This window comes from Eucyclogobius newberryi, unplaced genomic scaffold, assembly GCF_026437365.1.
Source record: "Eucyclogobius newberryi isolate DKJ021-1_F unplaced genomic scaffold, fEucNew1.0.hap1 SCAF_14, whole genome shotgun sequence".
In the NCBI taxonomy this organism is placed as follows: Eukaryota; Metazoa; Chordata; class Actinopteri; order Gobiiformes; family Gobiidae; genus Eucyclogobius; species Eucyclogobius newberryi.
In genome coordinates this window covers 21,375,893-21,393,332 of record NW_027315768.1, presented here as the reverse complement: position 1 = coordinate 21,393,332, position 17,440 = coordinate 21,375,893, and the positions used below count along the sequence as shown (strand labels likewise).

At 39.3% G+C, this 17,440-nt stretch overlaps 1 protein-coding gene across 3 annotated transcripts in view; it reads right to left on the bottom strand.

Annotated features, from left to right (window-relative positions):
- Positions 1-1,024: 1,024 nt before the first annotated feature.
- The window catches only part of dgkh (diacylglycerol kinase, eta), a 41,478-nt gene continuing 25,062 nt past the window's right edge, over positions 1,025-17,440 (bottom strand). For 2 of the 3 annotated variants that reach the window (XM_072444929.1, XM_072444930.1), the window contains 24 exons: positions 15,900-16,006; positions 15,686-15,811; positions 14,325-14,427; positions 12,187-12,349; positions 11,995-12,103; positions 11,496-11,717; positions 11,213-11,304; positions 11,005-11,104; positions 10,626-10,929; positions 10,120-10,254; positions 8,329-8,463; positions 8,014-8,131; positions 7,806-7,916; positions 7,582-7,678; positions 7,398-7,505; positions 6,468-6,581; positions 6,218-6,352; positions 5,965-6,125; positions 5,774-5,879; positions 5,609-5,701; positions 5,408-5,527; positions 5,164-5,269; positions 4,410-4,540; positions 1,025-3,938 (listed from right to left, as the gene is read on the bottom strand). In XM_072444929.1, the coding sequence (XP_072301030.1) occupies positions 3,846-3,938; positions 4,410-4,540; positions 5,164-5,269; positions 5,408-5,527; positions 5,609-5,701; positions 5,774-5,879; positions 5,965-6,125; positions 6,218-6,352; positions 6,468-6,581; positions 7,398-7,505; positions 7,582-7,678; positions 7,806-7,916; positions 8,014-8,131; positions 8,329-8,463; positions 10,120-10,254; positions 10,626-10,929; positions 11,005-11,104; positions 11,213-11,304; positions 11,496-11,717; positions 11,995-12,103; positions 12,187-12,349; positions 14,325-14,427; positions 15,686-15,811; positions 15,900-16,006 (3,089 nt within the window). In that variant the 3' untranslated portion in view covers positions 1,025-3,845. Of the gene's footprint in view, positions 3,939-4,409; positions 4,541-5,163; positions 5,270-5,407; positions 5,528-5,608; positions 5,702-5,773; positions 5,880-5,964; positions 6,126-6,217; positions 6,353-6,467; positions 6,582-7,397; positions 7,506-7,581; positions 7,679-7,805; positions 7,917-8,013; positions 8,132-8,328; positions 8,464-10,092; positions 10,255-10,625; positions 10,930-11,004; positions 11,105-11,212; positions 11,305-11,495; positions 11,718-11,994; positions 12,104-12,186; positions 12,350-14,324; positions 14,428-15,685; positions 15,812-15,899; positions 16,007-17,440 lie in introns of all 3 variants that reach the window. The other variant, XM_072444928.1, reaches the window with a different exon arrangement.

The following is a 17,440-nucleotide window of genomic DNA, read 5'->3' as shown; positions in this document are numbered from 1 at the left end:
ACTACATTGCTCTCATTTTGTGTTGGCAACTTGTCCTTCGGGTGAACCAGTTTTTGTCTTAAAGTGTTGCCTGTTTTAAAATAAACAGGAATTTTGTGTTGCCTAAAAAATCGTTGTAGTTTTTCCCACAGTCTCGCGACGTAAGGGATAGAAACACCCACGCCGGGTACACAGTGGCTGAGAGAGCATTCTGGATGTGTTTTTCCTCTTTCCTCTTGCCCTCTGAGCTGGTGGGCACCTCTTGGGCTCTGTGTTGTAAGGTTCTGATCACTCCCAGCTTGTGCTGTAGTGGGTGATTAGAGCCAAAGAGCAGATACTGGTCCGTGTGCAGGTTTCCTATATACTTCTATCTGGAGCTTACCGTCCTCTCCTCTGGTAGTGGAACAATCAAGAAAGGCCAAGCGCTTTTCTTCTTCTCTTGTAAACCTGATAAGGGTCCACAGCATTGGTGTGCTCTGAGAAGGCTGCCAGTCCTTGTTTCTTGATTGTCACAAATGTGTCATCCAGGTAGTGACACCAAAGACTTGGAGCAATGGCTGAAAAGGAGGTCAGTGCCTTCTTCTCAAAATGCTCCATGTACAAGTTATTACTCAAGAGTAAAAAAGTATTTGAGGAAACTCCTACTCACAAAGGAGCAGTTCTAAGAGTAATAGATGTAACGCCTAATTTGTAATTTTAATTAAATATAAGGACTACACATTAAGTAAAGCACAAAAGCTGGTGTTTTTAAAGGATAGACACAAACATGTCTGTATCTGAAGGAGCAGCGCAAGAGACAAACATTCAAAACAATTAAACAAAACTTTTACTCAATTAAGAGTACTATTACTATTTCACTGAAAAAAGTATGAGTAAAAGTAAGCTGCTTGAAAAAAGCCTCTTATTATCTGTTTTTACTTTTCAAAATGTCATTGTCATCTGTGGGAAAGATCAATTAAAGTATCTGGATCATCATGCAAAATCCCTCACAGATGGTCTAGAGGGAGTGTAAGCATTGTTTTGTAGAAAAAGAATGAAGCAAAAAGACACTGCATATTTGGTTTTATTGAAGAGGAAAGATATGAATTGGTAGCCTGTTTTAAGGCACCTTCAAATGTACAACAAAAGCAGAACCATTTATTTATTATCCAGAATACAAAAATACACATCTTGGTGACTCCAATTTGTAATAAATAGTTATAACCATGCATTCTAACCATAAAAAGGCACAGAGAACAGTCACTTATAGTAGTCATAAAAATGATTAACTACTTTACCAAAAGTCATCCAGATAATATTACAAGTGACAGGTGTAACAATATATTCCAAATGTGAAAAACACAATACACACCATATCATTGAACCTTATACAATAAATATGTCAAATTGTTGATACCTTCATAGATATTCTTACAAATTAAAACTGTGCCATTGTAAACATAATGTAAACAAATGATACTCACTTTTCTCCCACCATTTTAGAAATGATATCAAAGACTATATATGTAACTATCCCATTGTGTAGAGAATCTTGCATGGGTTAATTGGTTTCTGAAAAACCAGGCAGTTTGCAGCATTATTTACAGACCACTGTAAATATAAGCACGGGTGCATGGTGCTACCTATAAAAAGCCCCCCAAAATGATCCTTACACTCTGGCAGACATTGAGCATGACCATTAACAAAAACAGAATGTTTTGAAAATTGATATGGAATGGAGTTTGGCATGTACAGATTAAGCACATTTTTACCACTGCTTCACATAAAGCACATACTCAAAAACGTCTTCCATTCATGGCAAGAAATAGGCATCAACTGTAATGATATAAATATGGGCTAGTAACAAAATTATGAGTCACATTTGAATGAGACTAAATTGTTTTCAGCTTTTATATGTTCAATATCAGTCTATCAAAGTATAACTGCAAGACAGAGATTAAAAGTCTACTGGTCTATTATTGAAATTACAAAACTACTCTGATCTTCACATTCTTATAAAAAGGGACATGGTTATCAAATTACTTAAATTAGAGGCTATAAAGCGCAGAGTAAAAAGTCAAAGGCGGAGCTATTGACTGAAAAACAGTATAGAAGGCTGATTTAGAAGCACAAAACAGTACCAGCGAAAGTAGGAAGATAATGTCAACAAAAAATATAATTGTAACTGCTAAAATATGTCACTACTAAGTCACACTCACCTACACATAAAGTAGGCTTAGTAACATAAAGATTAAGACAACAGTCAAGTCTGCCCTCACATCTCACGCACTAACATTTTAGTGTATTATATTGGAAGCACAGAGAAGAGAAACTACATATTTGTGTAGGGGCTTGCTTCTAAATCTTTATGAGCATTTATGAGTACAAAACCTTCCCCCACTGAGAAATTTCAGAAAACTGCAAATACGGTATCAAAACAATAGATCAAATATTGCACCATTATTAAAATACACCGCATCATCATGTACAAGATTAGAACCACATCAACAACACAAAACTGTAATGGTGTAATATGCACGCAATCAAATATGTAAGCTGTTCACAATGCATGCTACGCAAGCAAAAAACAAACGCATTAACTATTAGACTTACACACATTGTTTGCATACACTGGGCCTGGGATACTGTATACAGTGCAAATATATGTACATATACAAATTATAATTAAATATACCCTGTAAAGCCACTGTCTTAAAGAAACTAAATTAGTGTTCGACCCATGCTGTATTTGTAGTTTGAAGAAAGAAGCTGCGCTTGAACAACACAAGGTAAGATACTGTATTAGATTTTAAAAACTGATATATCAAACTATTCTTATCCTTAGTGTTAAATACTGTTACTAACAGTAAAAAAGACAGTTTGAGGTGTACTGTAGATTCTGTCATGATATGAAGATTTTAACTTGCATAATGCAAGGAGTAAAAGTGCCTTAAGTAGTCCTTAAACATTCTTATGTTACTGCCAGTATTTTTCCTAATACTAACCACTCTCTGTCTGATGGAATAACACCTAGGACTCACTGGCCTGTTGAATATGAGTGGCTTTGTGATCAAACTGACATTCACTTTGGTACGAATACTCACATCCACAGAGACGCATCACACAGATATAACTCAATATACTTACAATATATCTCAGCAAAATGCTAAAACTTGTCTACAAAAAAAATATATATATATTGTGTGATCCATTATGTGGCACTTGACATACAACTTGACACACTTTTGTCATGCAAACAAAATAAATTAAAGCTAAAGTCTGATTAAAAACAGGGCTGTCAGTAGTAACTTATGGCATTTTAATACTTACTTTCAGAAAATAAAACATATTCAAGTGTACGCTGCACTTAAGTCACTAATCATGCACTTCAACATAATTGAGCAAGTATTGCATGCAGCCCATGTAACCCACTGTGTTAGACAGCACCCTCCACTGGACAGCAGCATCACCAAACCCTGCAGAAAATCAGCTACAATGCTATAATGTGAGGAACATGTCTCGCACTGGACTGAAATTAACACTATACCTCAGAAACGCTCCTGGAAGTCTTGTTTTTGCTACTGCAGTGTTGTGAAACAACACACTATCTGCTTCCGTTTGGTTTGTTGCATAACTGATTATGTTCTATGAATGGACCATACATGGCTTATTATACAATATATTTTGAAGATCTGTAACTTCCTTTAACTCTTTCTCGTTCATTTTGGTACCAACGCACAAAAAACACAAATCAATTTTGTTCACTGCTTGACAGCAGTTGTCACCACAGGGCGATGATTTCCCCTTGTCATGTCTTTACTGACTTCATGCTCATAAACTCCACTGAGGTTGGGGAGCTCTTGGGCTCCCTCTGCTGGAGCTTCAGCTCAGGTTGCGAGGTCAATCATGGAGGTCTTGGCCAGGTCCTTAGTTCCCTGGAGAATTCTCTTCATATGACCCACTTTCGATATCCCCAGATCCTAAAGGGGGAAAACAAATCACTTCAGGCACAAAACAACAGCTTATTTTCAAAGCTGCAAGAGAAGATGTTTGTTAATTAGTTTTAATTTAAAACATCACACAGCCATGTTGCTTAATGCAACTTCTCTGAGAACCATTTGCAATTGAAGCAACAGTTTTTCTGGTTGGTGTCTATTCAATATATGTTTGGGACTGGTTTGAATGATTTTTGCTCAGTGTAAACAAGTGCACACTGATGACGTAGAACTTCCACTGTTACCTCACCACCTACCTTGCTTGTGTCTATACATACTGCCCTGACTATGAAACCTTCCCCGTGTTAGTGTCAACAAGCAGCAATAGAAAAGCCAAGCAGAGCAATGCAACACAAGAAGTGTCAAAACACACCAAAGTCTTTATGGGTGGAGATATTAAGACAGAAAGAAAAGTGATTGAAGGTTCACACACTAACACAACTGGAGTGTCTGTACCTTTAGGTCCCGCCTCTCCAGGTGCAGCAGCTCTGAACCGCGGATGTCGTGGCGAATGAAGGTTTCTCTGTACTCTCCAAGGCTCAGCTGTTCCAGCCAGACGCCCACCTCCTCTGTGCCCCATCTCTCTACTGTGCACGCACCAGCACACACGCATACACACATACACACACACACACAGGGTAAAGAAGAGAGAGGCTCACACAGCCACACTACACAGACTGACACTATATCCTCACACCCAACTGTGATAAATCAACATTGAAAAGTTTTCAGAAGGGAATCAGAGAGAAAAGAGGGAAGCAGCACTGGCAGCAGCAGGATTTTGACAGAGACCATAGATCATTCCAGGAGGGTTTAGGGCATGCTTACTGTCAACACATATCTGGACATACAGAGAAAGTAGGAGGGGAGGTCAAGCCTTTGTGGTCTGTAGGACAAACTGCCCATGGAGATAATACAACTATGTATGGCAGAGTAGTGGATTGTTACACAAATCTGGTGATCTGGATTCTCTGATTGCTAGTACTTCAAAAACAATCAACTTTAAATCACTGCATTTTTGTATCAGAATCAGAAGATGTTATTTTTGTTTGCGAGAGATGCTAAAGAAGCAAGAATTTTACATCACCTGTATTATACTCAACAACAACGCTTTTACGATAACTAATTCAATCATTCATTCATCAAACAGTGTACAATCTCAAACCCTTACTGATTTTCACTTTGTTGGTCATTGTGGACAGGGCTGTACCTGACTGAGGGCTGGTCTTTTTGGCAGCCTTCTCCTTCTTGAACTTGGGAACTATTCGAAACATGCTGGAGCGGCTGTTCCTCTTGCCGTAACCCAGAGAGGGGTCCTGGTACATAAGCACAGTCAACCTATAGCCTTTCATTTAGCTATTCAGCTCTGTTGTGAAGATTAAGCATAAGAAACAAGCTTACATTTACAATATACAATATGGACTTAAGTCACTGTTTAAATCCCATCTATTTACCTCTTCATCGTTTGGCTGCAAGATGTGGTAGAGCCAAGGAATCTCTCCTAGTTTTGCCATTTCATGCTCCACACTCTGGAGGGCATTCGAGAGCTGCTCTTCTTCAGGTGGCTCCAGTTGCTTTTAGTACAAATATACACATGTTAATGGAATCGACTGGTTAATACAAGTACAAGCTGTATTGTGCCAGTGATAACGTACCAGAGAAACTCGTCCTACAAGAAGAGACTCAGTCTCATTGTAGAGGGCCTTGACTGTGCTGGCAACCTCTATAGCTGTGTTTCTGGTTAGGCTCTATATACAAAATTAAATTAAATACTGTTGCCTATTGCATTCTAATTACTGTAAACATGTTCTTTAACAAACCTCAGGAAACTTGGGATGAGTTTTGTTAATGGCGTGTGATGCTGCATTGACAGCATGAGCCAGTTCTTGCTCTAAGAGTCCATTGGTTTTGGCAGCCTCACATATCCTATGACAGAAACAGAACCCGTGACTATTCACACAAAATCACTTGTTTTTATTTTTCATTTTAAATCCAGTCCAGTGCTGGTTACCTTGTGATGAGCTCCTCTGCAGCTCGGGCACACATCTGCACCAGTCCGGCCTCCTCTTCTGTTGCCAAATCCACTGAATGTTGTGGATAAAGGTGAGGTCTAAGAGGTGGCTTATCATACTTCAACTTATCCTCCCAGGACTTCAGCGTGTTTTCAAACGCCTGCATTCAAAGAGGGACCCAATAAGCAGCAAATCTACATTACTCTGCCCTTTACAACGCCCTTTTCCATTTGATAAGTCTAAAGGTTTTACCCTATCTCTGGTGAGCATCTGAGCCCGGTTCTTGTGCTGAATTTTGATGACGCCCGGAGGCTGGATCCAGGCCTCACCGTCCACCTGAATGGGAACGCCCTCGTCTCCAAGGATGGTAATCTTCACTGTTCGACACTAGATCAGCAAAACAGTTACACATCTTTATAGTATATTAGTATAATATGCATTTCAGTGATTTCATTCTTGAAGATTGAAAAAAATGTATCATTGTTCACTAGTTTATCCAAACCTGTGCAATGCGATGATGTTGTAGCTTGATCACTCTGGACACAGCCATCTGCATGCTCCCAAACACAGCCACAACCTCCAGAATTTTATCATCAAAAGACGGGGCACAGAATATCTACAATAAAAAATAAAACCAATGTCATTGAATTACCATTAACCAATAACCACCAACAACCAATGAATAATAACCACTGACTATTACACGCAGAACCAATCTATGGTATCAAATCATAGATTGTAAATGTTGTTGTGCGTCCACTAGGGGGAAACAAATGTATCACGTTGTGGTGTGAAAAATGTTGATTGATAGTTTCATATATTGCAGATGTTTATTAATCTGTGAGGCATCATAATCAGCTGTTCTTTTTGTCTCAATTCCAAGCCCCTTTTGTCAGAAAGAACCAATGATGTCGAACGTTTGCTCTGAAGCGGGTGATTTACTGTGGTCTGCCAAACAGGAAAAGTATAAATGAGGCAAATGTCCAATGTTTACATCTGCTCATGACTAAATTTAACTAAACGTCCTCGCTCTAATTTATTGTCCCCTTCTGAGCCTGACAGTTACATAAGAGTGACTGCACATACAGTATTTGCGTGTCCAAGGGTAGCCTCTGGATCACTGTGTGTATGTAACCGTGCAAACTGACACTCCAGTCCCTCAGCAGCCCTTGTGCTCTGAGCCTTGAACAAACAAGCGCACATATTTCTCTATCCGTGCCTCCCCCTACACCTCAGGGCCATTGGGGTCGGGCTGAACCAGGATCATGGCTGTCTTAACATGGCTTAGCAAAGGGAAAAGCGAAATATAACTTTGTACCAACACAGTAGATATTTGTTTCTCCAGTTTGTCTCCTGTACTGTATTTCATGACTCACCAAGGTTTAAAGGCAATAATAAATTAGTGTTTGAGCCAAAGCATGGAAATACTTACATCGTCCTCTTTGGTGCCTCCCCAGAAGTTGGTCCCTCCAGCATAACTAGGAATGTTTAACACTGCAATCCCCTGTAGGCTCGGCAGAGGAATGTACTGACCATCACACTAGAAAAGCAGTATTTGCCCAATTAGATTTATTTTGTATTGCAGAATATTACAGAAAAAAATCTTATTTACCAACCTCTAATTGAACTTTCTGCTCCAGATTTTTGTAGGTTCTCTGGAGAAGCTCCTTAGTGCCTAAAACTCCATACCACATCATGTTCTTTGTACGACTCCTACAATGGGGATTAGACACAATACAAACATACTACAATTATTGGTTGTTTAGATTCACATTCTTGGTAGGAATTATTAACAAAAAAACTGCCAATGAAAAGTGAAAATAATAAATTAGACAACTACCTGCATTTTTCTGGATGCTCTTCTCGCTTGTTGTTAAACTCTAAGGAAATCTTGGCATCCAAACCGATACCAAAGTAGTTGTTCATCACACATTTTTCCATGTAACCCTCTCTAGATAAAGAAAGGTACACAAGTTTAGATTAGATTTTATTCCAGCAGCATTGTACAAACAAACCAGGGCCGTGTTTCGAAACGAGAAAAGTCTTACAGTGAATCAAGGTCGGGGTCAATGAAGGGAGTGGCACCAAATGGGTCGATGTTAGCCAGCAGCATCTTACTAATGATGGAGCTACCGGCGATTGAGGCCGCCAGACCAGCTCGCAGGCCTGTACAAACACACACACACACACACAAGGGTGAGGTGATGCATAGGTATTCTCTCATTACACTGTTCTTGTGTTGAAGGCATTTGTTTTAGAAAGTTAGCCACAAAAGCCACAAAAAGCCACAGTGCTAGTAAAAATACACATCAAAGTATACACGGTAATATACTTGATGTACTTGTTGGTTTGCGTTGGCTTACCAGGGCAGATGATGCGAGTGTTGAGCACAGGCAGGTTCTCTTTGCTGGTGGTGAAGGGGGTGATGGTGAATGACTGGTAAGACTGGGTGCTACGGCTGACTTTGCGTTCTGTAGGAGAACATGGACTCTTGGCAGCTGCACACAGAAAAACAAACTTTTTATATTTAGTTTTGGTTATATTTCTGATTATTCTGTATTATTTAATGGTTGGATTTAAAGATGGGAAATATATCAAAATACAGATAAATGAGAATGTTTTTTTCAGTTTGGTTTGGTTTAAGCAATACAAAAAAAATATGTGCATAATGTCTGAAAAAGGTCTCTAAGTGTCTTAATGTTCTACAGTCTTTTAACTCCAGGTCCAACTCATTCCATATATTAACCCCAAAAACTGAAATAAAATGCTGCTTTACATTTGTTCTCACATTTGGTTTAACACATTGGTCTCTTACATTATAAGCACGTTCCCTCTTTTGAAACAGTTCTCGAACATGCAGAAGTCATTGTTTACTCTTTATTTTATGCATGAAATGTGCCGCTTTTAGTCAACAAGTTTGGAAGATATGCTAAAATGGAATATTAGGTATATTGTTAATTGTGGCAAATTTTCCTGTCATTTCGCATGTCTGATACTAAAACCTCAACTAATACGTTTAAAGACATGTTACGGGACATTTCTCACACTATATTGTCAAAGTCAGGGCTTTAGGAGAGGCACACACTGAAAAGTTGGGTGTTGCCCGCAGTAACATACAGCCAGCCAGTCACACATTCATTTAGCACAGGTAATTAGTTAGTTCACAGTAGGGGGCAAGCCCACTGTGAATTAAGGGAGGACATGTTTTTTCTGAGAATCCGTAGTGTAGTGGCCTCTGTATGTAATAGCATCATGGTTTCTTCAGTATGCAATTGTTTAAGTAACCCTGAGTTGGAACCAATTGGAAACAAACAAACAAACAAAAGAAAATGGAACAAATACGTTAAAACAAGCCATTATTTAAAGATCTTTGTACTATGCTAAATATGTCTGGCCCATTCAGCAACAGCACTATTTATCTAACGAAGGGGGAGAAATTCATGAGTGGGTCAGGAAAGAGTAAGGAAACCCGACGACGCTCAGCAAAGGATCTGAAGCGATGCCCCCAGTCTTTCCTAATGACCTGGAAAATGCATGGAAGGAAGCTGCCCCATGATAAACAGGAAGAACTTCTGCTCCTAAGACAATAAAACATCCTGTGGCTTAAGCACAATCATACACAATCACAGTATCGTGCATGCAATTGACTCATTCAATGTTCAAAACTTTTATTATTCCATTCTTGAGTAACATGTTTCTGCTTGTACTTAGCCTATAGCTTAACAAATCCTTCAGTTTATTTATGACAGGAAATATGATTTGCGTCAGAAGTTTTTATCCCATTTGCTGTTTTTGTTGTTGATGTGTTGCAAGGATTATAGTGACCACAAGGGGGCGACTTTTTTGTCCTTTATGTGTTTTCTTTTCCTTGAACTTGCATGAAAACTGTCTACTGGAAGTTCAAGTGAGCGCATGTGTGTTAGAGCATCCCCTGTAAAGGTTTAGCTGGCATCACAATCTTAATTAATTACATCGTAAGCGCTTGAAGACAATGCCAACTGGCGGTGTGAGAAGATCAGGCAGATGAGGATGGAAAGGTTAAATGCTTTGGACACAACCCAGGATGGAAATAGTTTGCATTAGAGCCAAGTTGGTAAAAGGGATTGTAAACAGGTCACATAACAGACTGGGAGCAGAGACAGTAGAAGACTTACATGGCAGCATCAGCTCCAGCTCCTTGGTATCTTCATCCTTCTCACTGTCGCGGTTCTCCTCCTCGCTGTCTTTTTTTAACTCTAGTGGAGACGTCAGCTCTGTCTCCTCTGTGTCAGTGTTCTGCTCATCCACCACTTTAAAAAAGGAGATATGTAAGTTGTTGTTCTTTATGATACATTATTGAAAAAGAGAAAAGGAGAGCCATAGAACACAGGCCTAAATCGAGGATCAAATTCGGCCAAAAATGCAGTTAGTCCTCTCCCTGGTGATGCAAAGGGACTCGACAATGGTTGGCAGTTTTATTCCTGATTACTGACATGCCAATTAAGAGGAAATAATAGTTGTTTTTTTTTCATTTTCCCTCCTTTTTTTAATTAGGCTCCCATTGTTCACGTCATGTAAATCTATCGGTGTTTATCCAATACAAAAATTAAGTAGAACGTTATCTCAGCCCCCTAGATTTAAGGGTTAATTGTTGTACACTTGTGAACACTTGTGTAGTCACCTCTCTCAGCTTGTTCAATGATCTGCCGCACAGCTTTCTTCAAACTGTTGGCCCGGAGCATAAGCTGCTCCCGGCTCTTGAACTGATGTCGTGAAGTGGTTGCTCCCTTCTCAGTCTCCGCCCGCTCCAGTTTCTCCTTCAGCTCGCTCAGGCTCTCCTCACTGGGCTCCTCTTCGTCATCGTCCTCATCTTCCGGCTCCTCCTCTACAATGGGGGGCGTGGGGTGGGGCAGCTGAGGCAGAGCGTGGCACTCAGTTTGCAGCGTATGGAGCAGAGAGTCCAGCTTCTCATTCAGGATGGCACACTGATGACAGATGTAGTTGAGTCAGTAAAACCAAAAATGGACAAAAAGGTTTAGGTAATGTTTACTACGGCGTACTTTGAGAGACATGCTGTCACACTCATCTGCATTTTCACTGCTCTTCTCATAGGCCTTTCCCACTTTGACAGCAAAATCCTTCACTGTTTCACATAAGATTCTGCACAAAGAAACACTTTGTATAAAACACAAACCACAATTCTTTTCTTGTGCTTTCAGAGTTTATCTTTTACAAGTGTGAGGCGAGCTGGTGGGAGGTGCTACGTACTTGGCAGAGGAGATGACCACAGAGTGCTGGTCAGAGTTCAGGATCTTGGTGAGATGGGCTGCTACTGAGTCTTCATAAGCTGAAATATGAAACTGCAGAAAGTGCACAATAAGAGAGTGTAAACAACCATGGTTTTGTGTTAAGCTCCAGGACTCTAAATAATCAATAGCAACAACAATTAGAAGACAAAGTGTATTTAGTTGACATTTAGCTGCTATTACTGTGGACATGTCTGTGCTGATCTGTCTCTAGTGTTTGGAGGCTTGTTGGCTCCTGTGTGTACCTGGCAGTCATCGCCCCCCTCAGGTGTGGTGGGGCAGCTGTGTTTAGGAGGGATCTTGATCTCATATGTCATGATGCTCCAGCGATCCAACATTTTTGTACTGGCTCGCTCCAACTTCTCCAGGATTTGGGGCAACTGTGTGTCATCATCGCACGACGGACCCCAGCCCAGCACTCGTGCCAGATCATTGCCTGTTCCCAGAGGCAGCACCCCCAGCTGGCACTGTAACACATGGCCAGGGCGACAGTGATCAGAATGCACTGCTTTGGTCACATAGTTTACATACTATATCCAAGTATAATTAAACGTTAACAATACTTGATTTGTTAATCACAGATATCATCTCTTCTCTAATTTCACACGAGGATTGTTCATATGCCTGTACTTGTTTAAATGTGTCTTCAATTATCCACTTGAGGGATCTAAAACAGCCAGAAGCCTGTTCCAAACTGATACTTTGTGATGACACTACCTTTCTTTGGCTGTTTTAATGAAATACCTGCTTGTGAAGGTTGAGCTTATCAATTTCAGACAGGACCCAGCCCACACTGCCGTCTCCTCCACAAACCAGGATCCGAAAGTTGTCAAACTTTTGAAATAGGCGTAGACTGAAATACATCAACACAGGCAGAATTTGGTAACTATTGATGTAGCTTTACTCTAGAAGGTTGTAACTGATGTTCGTCCTTACCCGAGGTGTGGCCCACCATTCACGAGATCAAAGACTTGGGCCGGGTTGAGGAGCTGCTTGAAACGCCGCAAGAACTTGACTCCCTGATTGTCTCCACTTTTAGAGTTTACAAACACCAGGAGCGGGCTGGCACATGACGGGGGACAAGTAGCTTTCCAGAATCCTTTGGAGGAATGTAGAACAGGTCAGAACACACATATCTATCATTCTATCAGATTACTAGAATATTAACATTTGAGTAACTTGTACTTGGAAGACAAAGTACAATGAAGTAAACATTGTTTTTTCTTGTTGCATAATTTGCCTTTTCAAAACCTGCCTCAATAATCAGATAACACTGGAATGTTTTTGGTATGCATGTAAATATAGCCTGGTCACTAAGAAATTTAATAATGAAAGTGCTTAATCGATTCTGTTCTAGGGCCCCTAATAAAAAAAATTATGAGTTTCAAATTGTTTCTATTTCCTCTGATTGCCGTAGCTCCTAAAAGAAAGTGGTGTATTTATGTGTTATGAGTTATTCTGTTAGGATTAGACTAGTGCCAATGAACATGTTTAACTGATACTATCAAATGCTTGTAATAAAATGTCTACGCTTCATTTGTTGTAGTTCAGAAATCACTCATCTGTGTATTGCTGTCTGTTCACAGTGAGTCCATCTAGTGCCGTCGTTATGATAACCTCATCAAAACGAACCTCCGCAATCAAGCTTCACAGCACATGGGGAACCAGCACGTGCCAAAATCACGTGTTTCGCTCACACTACCACGTACATACATATGGATAATCTGACCATGGCAACACAACATAAGGGTTTGACACATACAGTGTAATCTGCACTGCGCACCCACCAGGCCGTCAAAGGCTTTGTGCACACCCCATCATGTGCGTCTGTTTTCTTCTCCATATCCTTCTAAAGCTCTCTGTCTGGTCCCTACTTTGATTTTTTTCCCTTCCTTTTTGTTATTCTGTCAGAGAAAGCAGGGAAAGGAGGAGATGGAGGAGGCTAGAGAGAAAAAAAACGAGGGAAAGTCACGACTCTTGAGGCACGTGTTTCAGTCTGATCCCCGCTCAGCCAATTACAAAGCCCCTCTCCCTCTCTACCTCTCTACCTCTCTCTCTCTCTCTCTCTCCATCCCTCTCTTCTCTCTCCATCCTGCAGTTGGGCAGCGGGGTACAGGCACATGTGTTGAGATGGTGAAAAAAATAAAAGCTATCATACAGGGAAGCATATCATCTGCGCTTTTCCTTCCTGGATGTCTAGTCATATCTATCCGCCAATTAGACAGAGACACGCTGTTCAAATGAGTTAATCACAAGAATAATCTGTGTAATGTGCGGTTCCTGTCCCTTAAGGCTGAAAAATAACAATTCTAACTCATTTTATAGATGCATTTTATCTGATTATTTTCTATTGGTGTTATTGTGATGAGGTTATGTTTTAGTATTGATTCGTATCTGCTTTTCGATACTTTTGACAATCCTACTACCTTGATAATAGCAGCATCCTAGTGATATAAATGCATCGTGACATGTTTATGTGCACAGAATCACACTCTTAATATTTCATTTCTCGAGAATAGCACTGTTTATAGTTGGACGGTGTTTAAACTTTCATTCAATTGTCACATGTATTGTATGTCAGTGCTGGTGGAGAAGAAGACTCTCCCTGCTGGTCACATGTCCACACACCTCGTCACGTGATACAAAGGGCTATTTTTAACTCCTGGCTATAGGGGAGACACGCCAGGTAAGATTACATTTATTCACATGCTTTTTCAGCCACTGTTCAAATCAAATAAAGAGGAAGATACATAGACAGGAACGGCATTAAAATATTAAAACAACATTCAAATGACCTCAGGGGACCTAAAAATTCTAATACTGTACTAGTTTTGACACTATATAAAGTGATGCTTTTAGGACATTGGGTTTAACGTGAAATAAATTATTGTAAAACGTTGTGTAAGCTTCTTTATTGCAGCTTTTAATTTGAGCATAGAGGTTAAAGTTCACACGAGAACAGCTCTAAAACTAAATGGACTGGAAACCCATTTTCAAGGGGCATTTATTGCTGCTCATACAGAGATTGGTTTGGGGCCCTGGGGTGCTCTCAGACAGGTGTCAGAGTTGCTTACCATCTGAGTCGATGCTGTTGAGCGCCGTGGGGGGAATGATGGAGACTTTACACTGACCCAGGGGACATTTGCGAGGATATAGGTCCATACACGCTGTGTGCACCTAAATCAATTACAACATGTTATTTTAAAGCAAAATGAGGCAATTTAAAATCATTTTTACTTTTGTCTTTTAGATATTTATTTATTTAGTCAGGACAGTGCATGTCAATAAACATACGTGAAACACATGATGTAAACAGGCCGTGGGCTATTTTCATCCGTTGTCGGTAATAACAATCAATAATGTAAATGATCAATAATCAGTGAAGTGCTTTATAGAGTATACTCTATACAGAGACTATACAGACTCCATGAAGGCAATGAATATCTGTCACTAGGAGTCATAGAAAATTACCGTATTATACAAGGAATAAACTGTGGATTTTAGGGCCATAAAAATATGAGCCTTTGTCTAGACTTTTGACTGATGTGAGGTGAAGGTTAGGTAAACCTAAAATCTGAGAGAAAAGAGGACATTTAATCTCTCTCAGACAGAGAGTCATTTTCATGGCTGATTATAAATTAATGAACAAATGTCAGCCAGAAAATCCTCAGTGAGGGTGAGGAATTCCGAATATCAAAATTTTGCAAGTTTTGTATTTCTTGCTTTACATTCTCGTGTTCATTTTGCTTCAACCTGTCACTGGACATCATAAACTGTTAAACCAATTACAGCAAAGACTTAAAGATACAAAAAAGAGAGTTTTATTTGCACCACCAAATACAATTATTGGTATAATAATATAATAGTAATATATATATATATATATATATATATATATATATATATATATATATATATATATATATATATATATATTATTATTATATTATTATACTATATAATTGCATATGACGAGTTGGCCACTGTCCAGGGTGTACCCCGCCTAAGGCCAGAAGTCACTGGGATAGGCTCCAGTCACCCGCGACCCCGAAAGGGAACAAGTGGTAGAAAATGAATGGATGGATATATATATATATATATATATATATATATATATATATATATATATATATATATATTTCATATGTTTCCAGCCCAAATGATTCAGCAAGAGCCTTAAAAATGACTTGGGATGGATTGGAAACTCAAATCCTGCTCAGAATAATGAATTGCCTAACTACATTTTGATAGCATAAAAGTCTCATGTTCCAGAAATTAAAAACTAAAAGGAAATTGTGACTGATAAAGAATGAAACACACCAATTATATAACTAACCGGATTAGTCAGAGGAGTGAATTTGAGAGATATTGAGGTATTATTTAACAAGATGAAAGTGTTGTCAGATGTATGCACTGGTACCTGATGTCCTCCTACCATAGCTTTGCACCAGAGGCAGCGCCAGTCCTGCAGCCGCAACACGCTGCCACATGTCTTATCACACACGGCACACTTGGCACTGACAGGAAGGTTCCCCTCCAACCACTGGTGAGGCATTGCAATCTGCGTACACAAAATGAGAAGGTCTAAAGAACTATTGTCAAAATGCACAAACAAATATGTCTTAAAATATATAATCAATAAAACATACCCCATCTTCATCCTCGATAATATCTTTTCCTATGGACGCCAGTGTCGTCCATTTACAGTTGTTAATGGCTCGAACAGCACAGCGCTTGTGGGCTTTAAATTTACACACTGAAAAAGAGACAAAGCCAACAGAGTCACAATCAGTATAAACATAGAAACACAGAGAGTGCAACTGCTAACTAGATAAAGGATTAGTTGAAACATACCCACCCTGTAAAGTACAATCTAGAAGAAGAAGAACTAAATTAAGCCTAATTGCATGTCAGTGTAATAGCTATCCCGAATCGCAGTCGACAGCAACAGAAGAGCGTCCTTGTGTTTTAAGGCAACTGGTTAATTAAGGGTTTGTTCACACTTGTCGTTATTTGATCTTAATTTGAGCCCATTTTTGTGTTGATGTGGACTTGGTCCTTAAGTCCTGATTTAGTCCTGATTCAGTCCCAATTTTGGTGGTGATTGTGCAAGTGTGAACGAACCTTTAGTCACACGTTCAAGCTATAGCAACAGTAGCACTGCAGTATAAGGATCATGCAGGTACTGAACTAGCTATTGGTACAAGCATAGCGTGAAGATGCATGTGCAATTACTGTGAAATTCATGTGCAATCTATGTGCTGTCGTGACACATATTCATGTGCAATTACTGTCGGGATCACATGCAATGGTATTTATGTATTTATTTATTTATTTATTTGTCTATGGGAGTTTTTATTTATTTATAGGAGATCTTCTACTGAAAGTATTTTTTTCAGACTTCCTATAAGTGATCTGTTCTTCTGTATCTACCTCTGTATCTACCTGCGTTGCACCAATGAAATTTCCCCATGTGGGACAATAAAGGAATATCTTATCTTATCTTATCTTAAGATATGCGATGTGTTTATTGTTTTTTCTTTAAGTAATAATGTTTTAGAGATTTATGTAAGATTTATATAAGGCTTGCTTATTATGTATCTTGTTGCCTGTTAAACATTTGCAATCCCTGTTATAATGACAAAAGGGTGCTACTATTTTCAAATGACATTAATACTCTATATTTTCAGGATAGTATAGAATGCATATACAATCTTTAGGACACAAAATTCATATCTCAAACTCAAAGTTGTGTTAACGTTTTCATGCAACGTGTATACAATGTATATGCTCAAATGTAAAAATCATGTCTCCAAACCCCCAGTATGTAAATGTAAGTGCAGCCCACATATGCAGCTATTATGTATAATTAATAACACGCATCATTTGAAAAAGCATGACAGCGTTCAACCCAGCAACACATGAATAATACAGTGATTACATCGTCCAACCATTTCACTCTCCCGAAGACACCACACAAAAAAAAAAAAACTTCAGCATAACCGGACATACAAAGCCATTGCTGTGTTTCCGGCTAAACACTATTATGGTGCATTAGCAAAGCATTAGGCATGATACTGCTGGCTCTTTAGGGCTGGACTGGGAACATTTGTGAGCAAGGATGGCTAGACTTTGTGTGTTTTAGTGTTTGTGTGGAGGTATATCATAAATCAATCACAGCAGAGCGTCT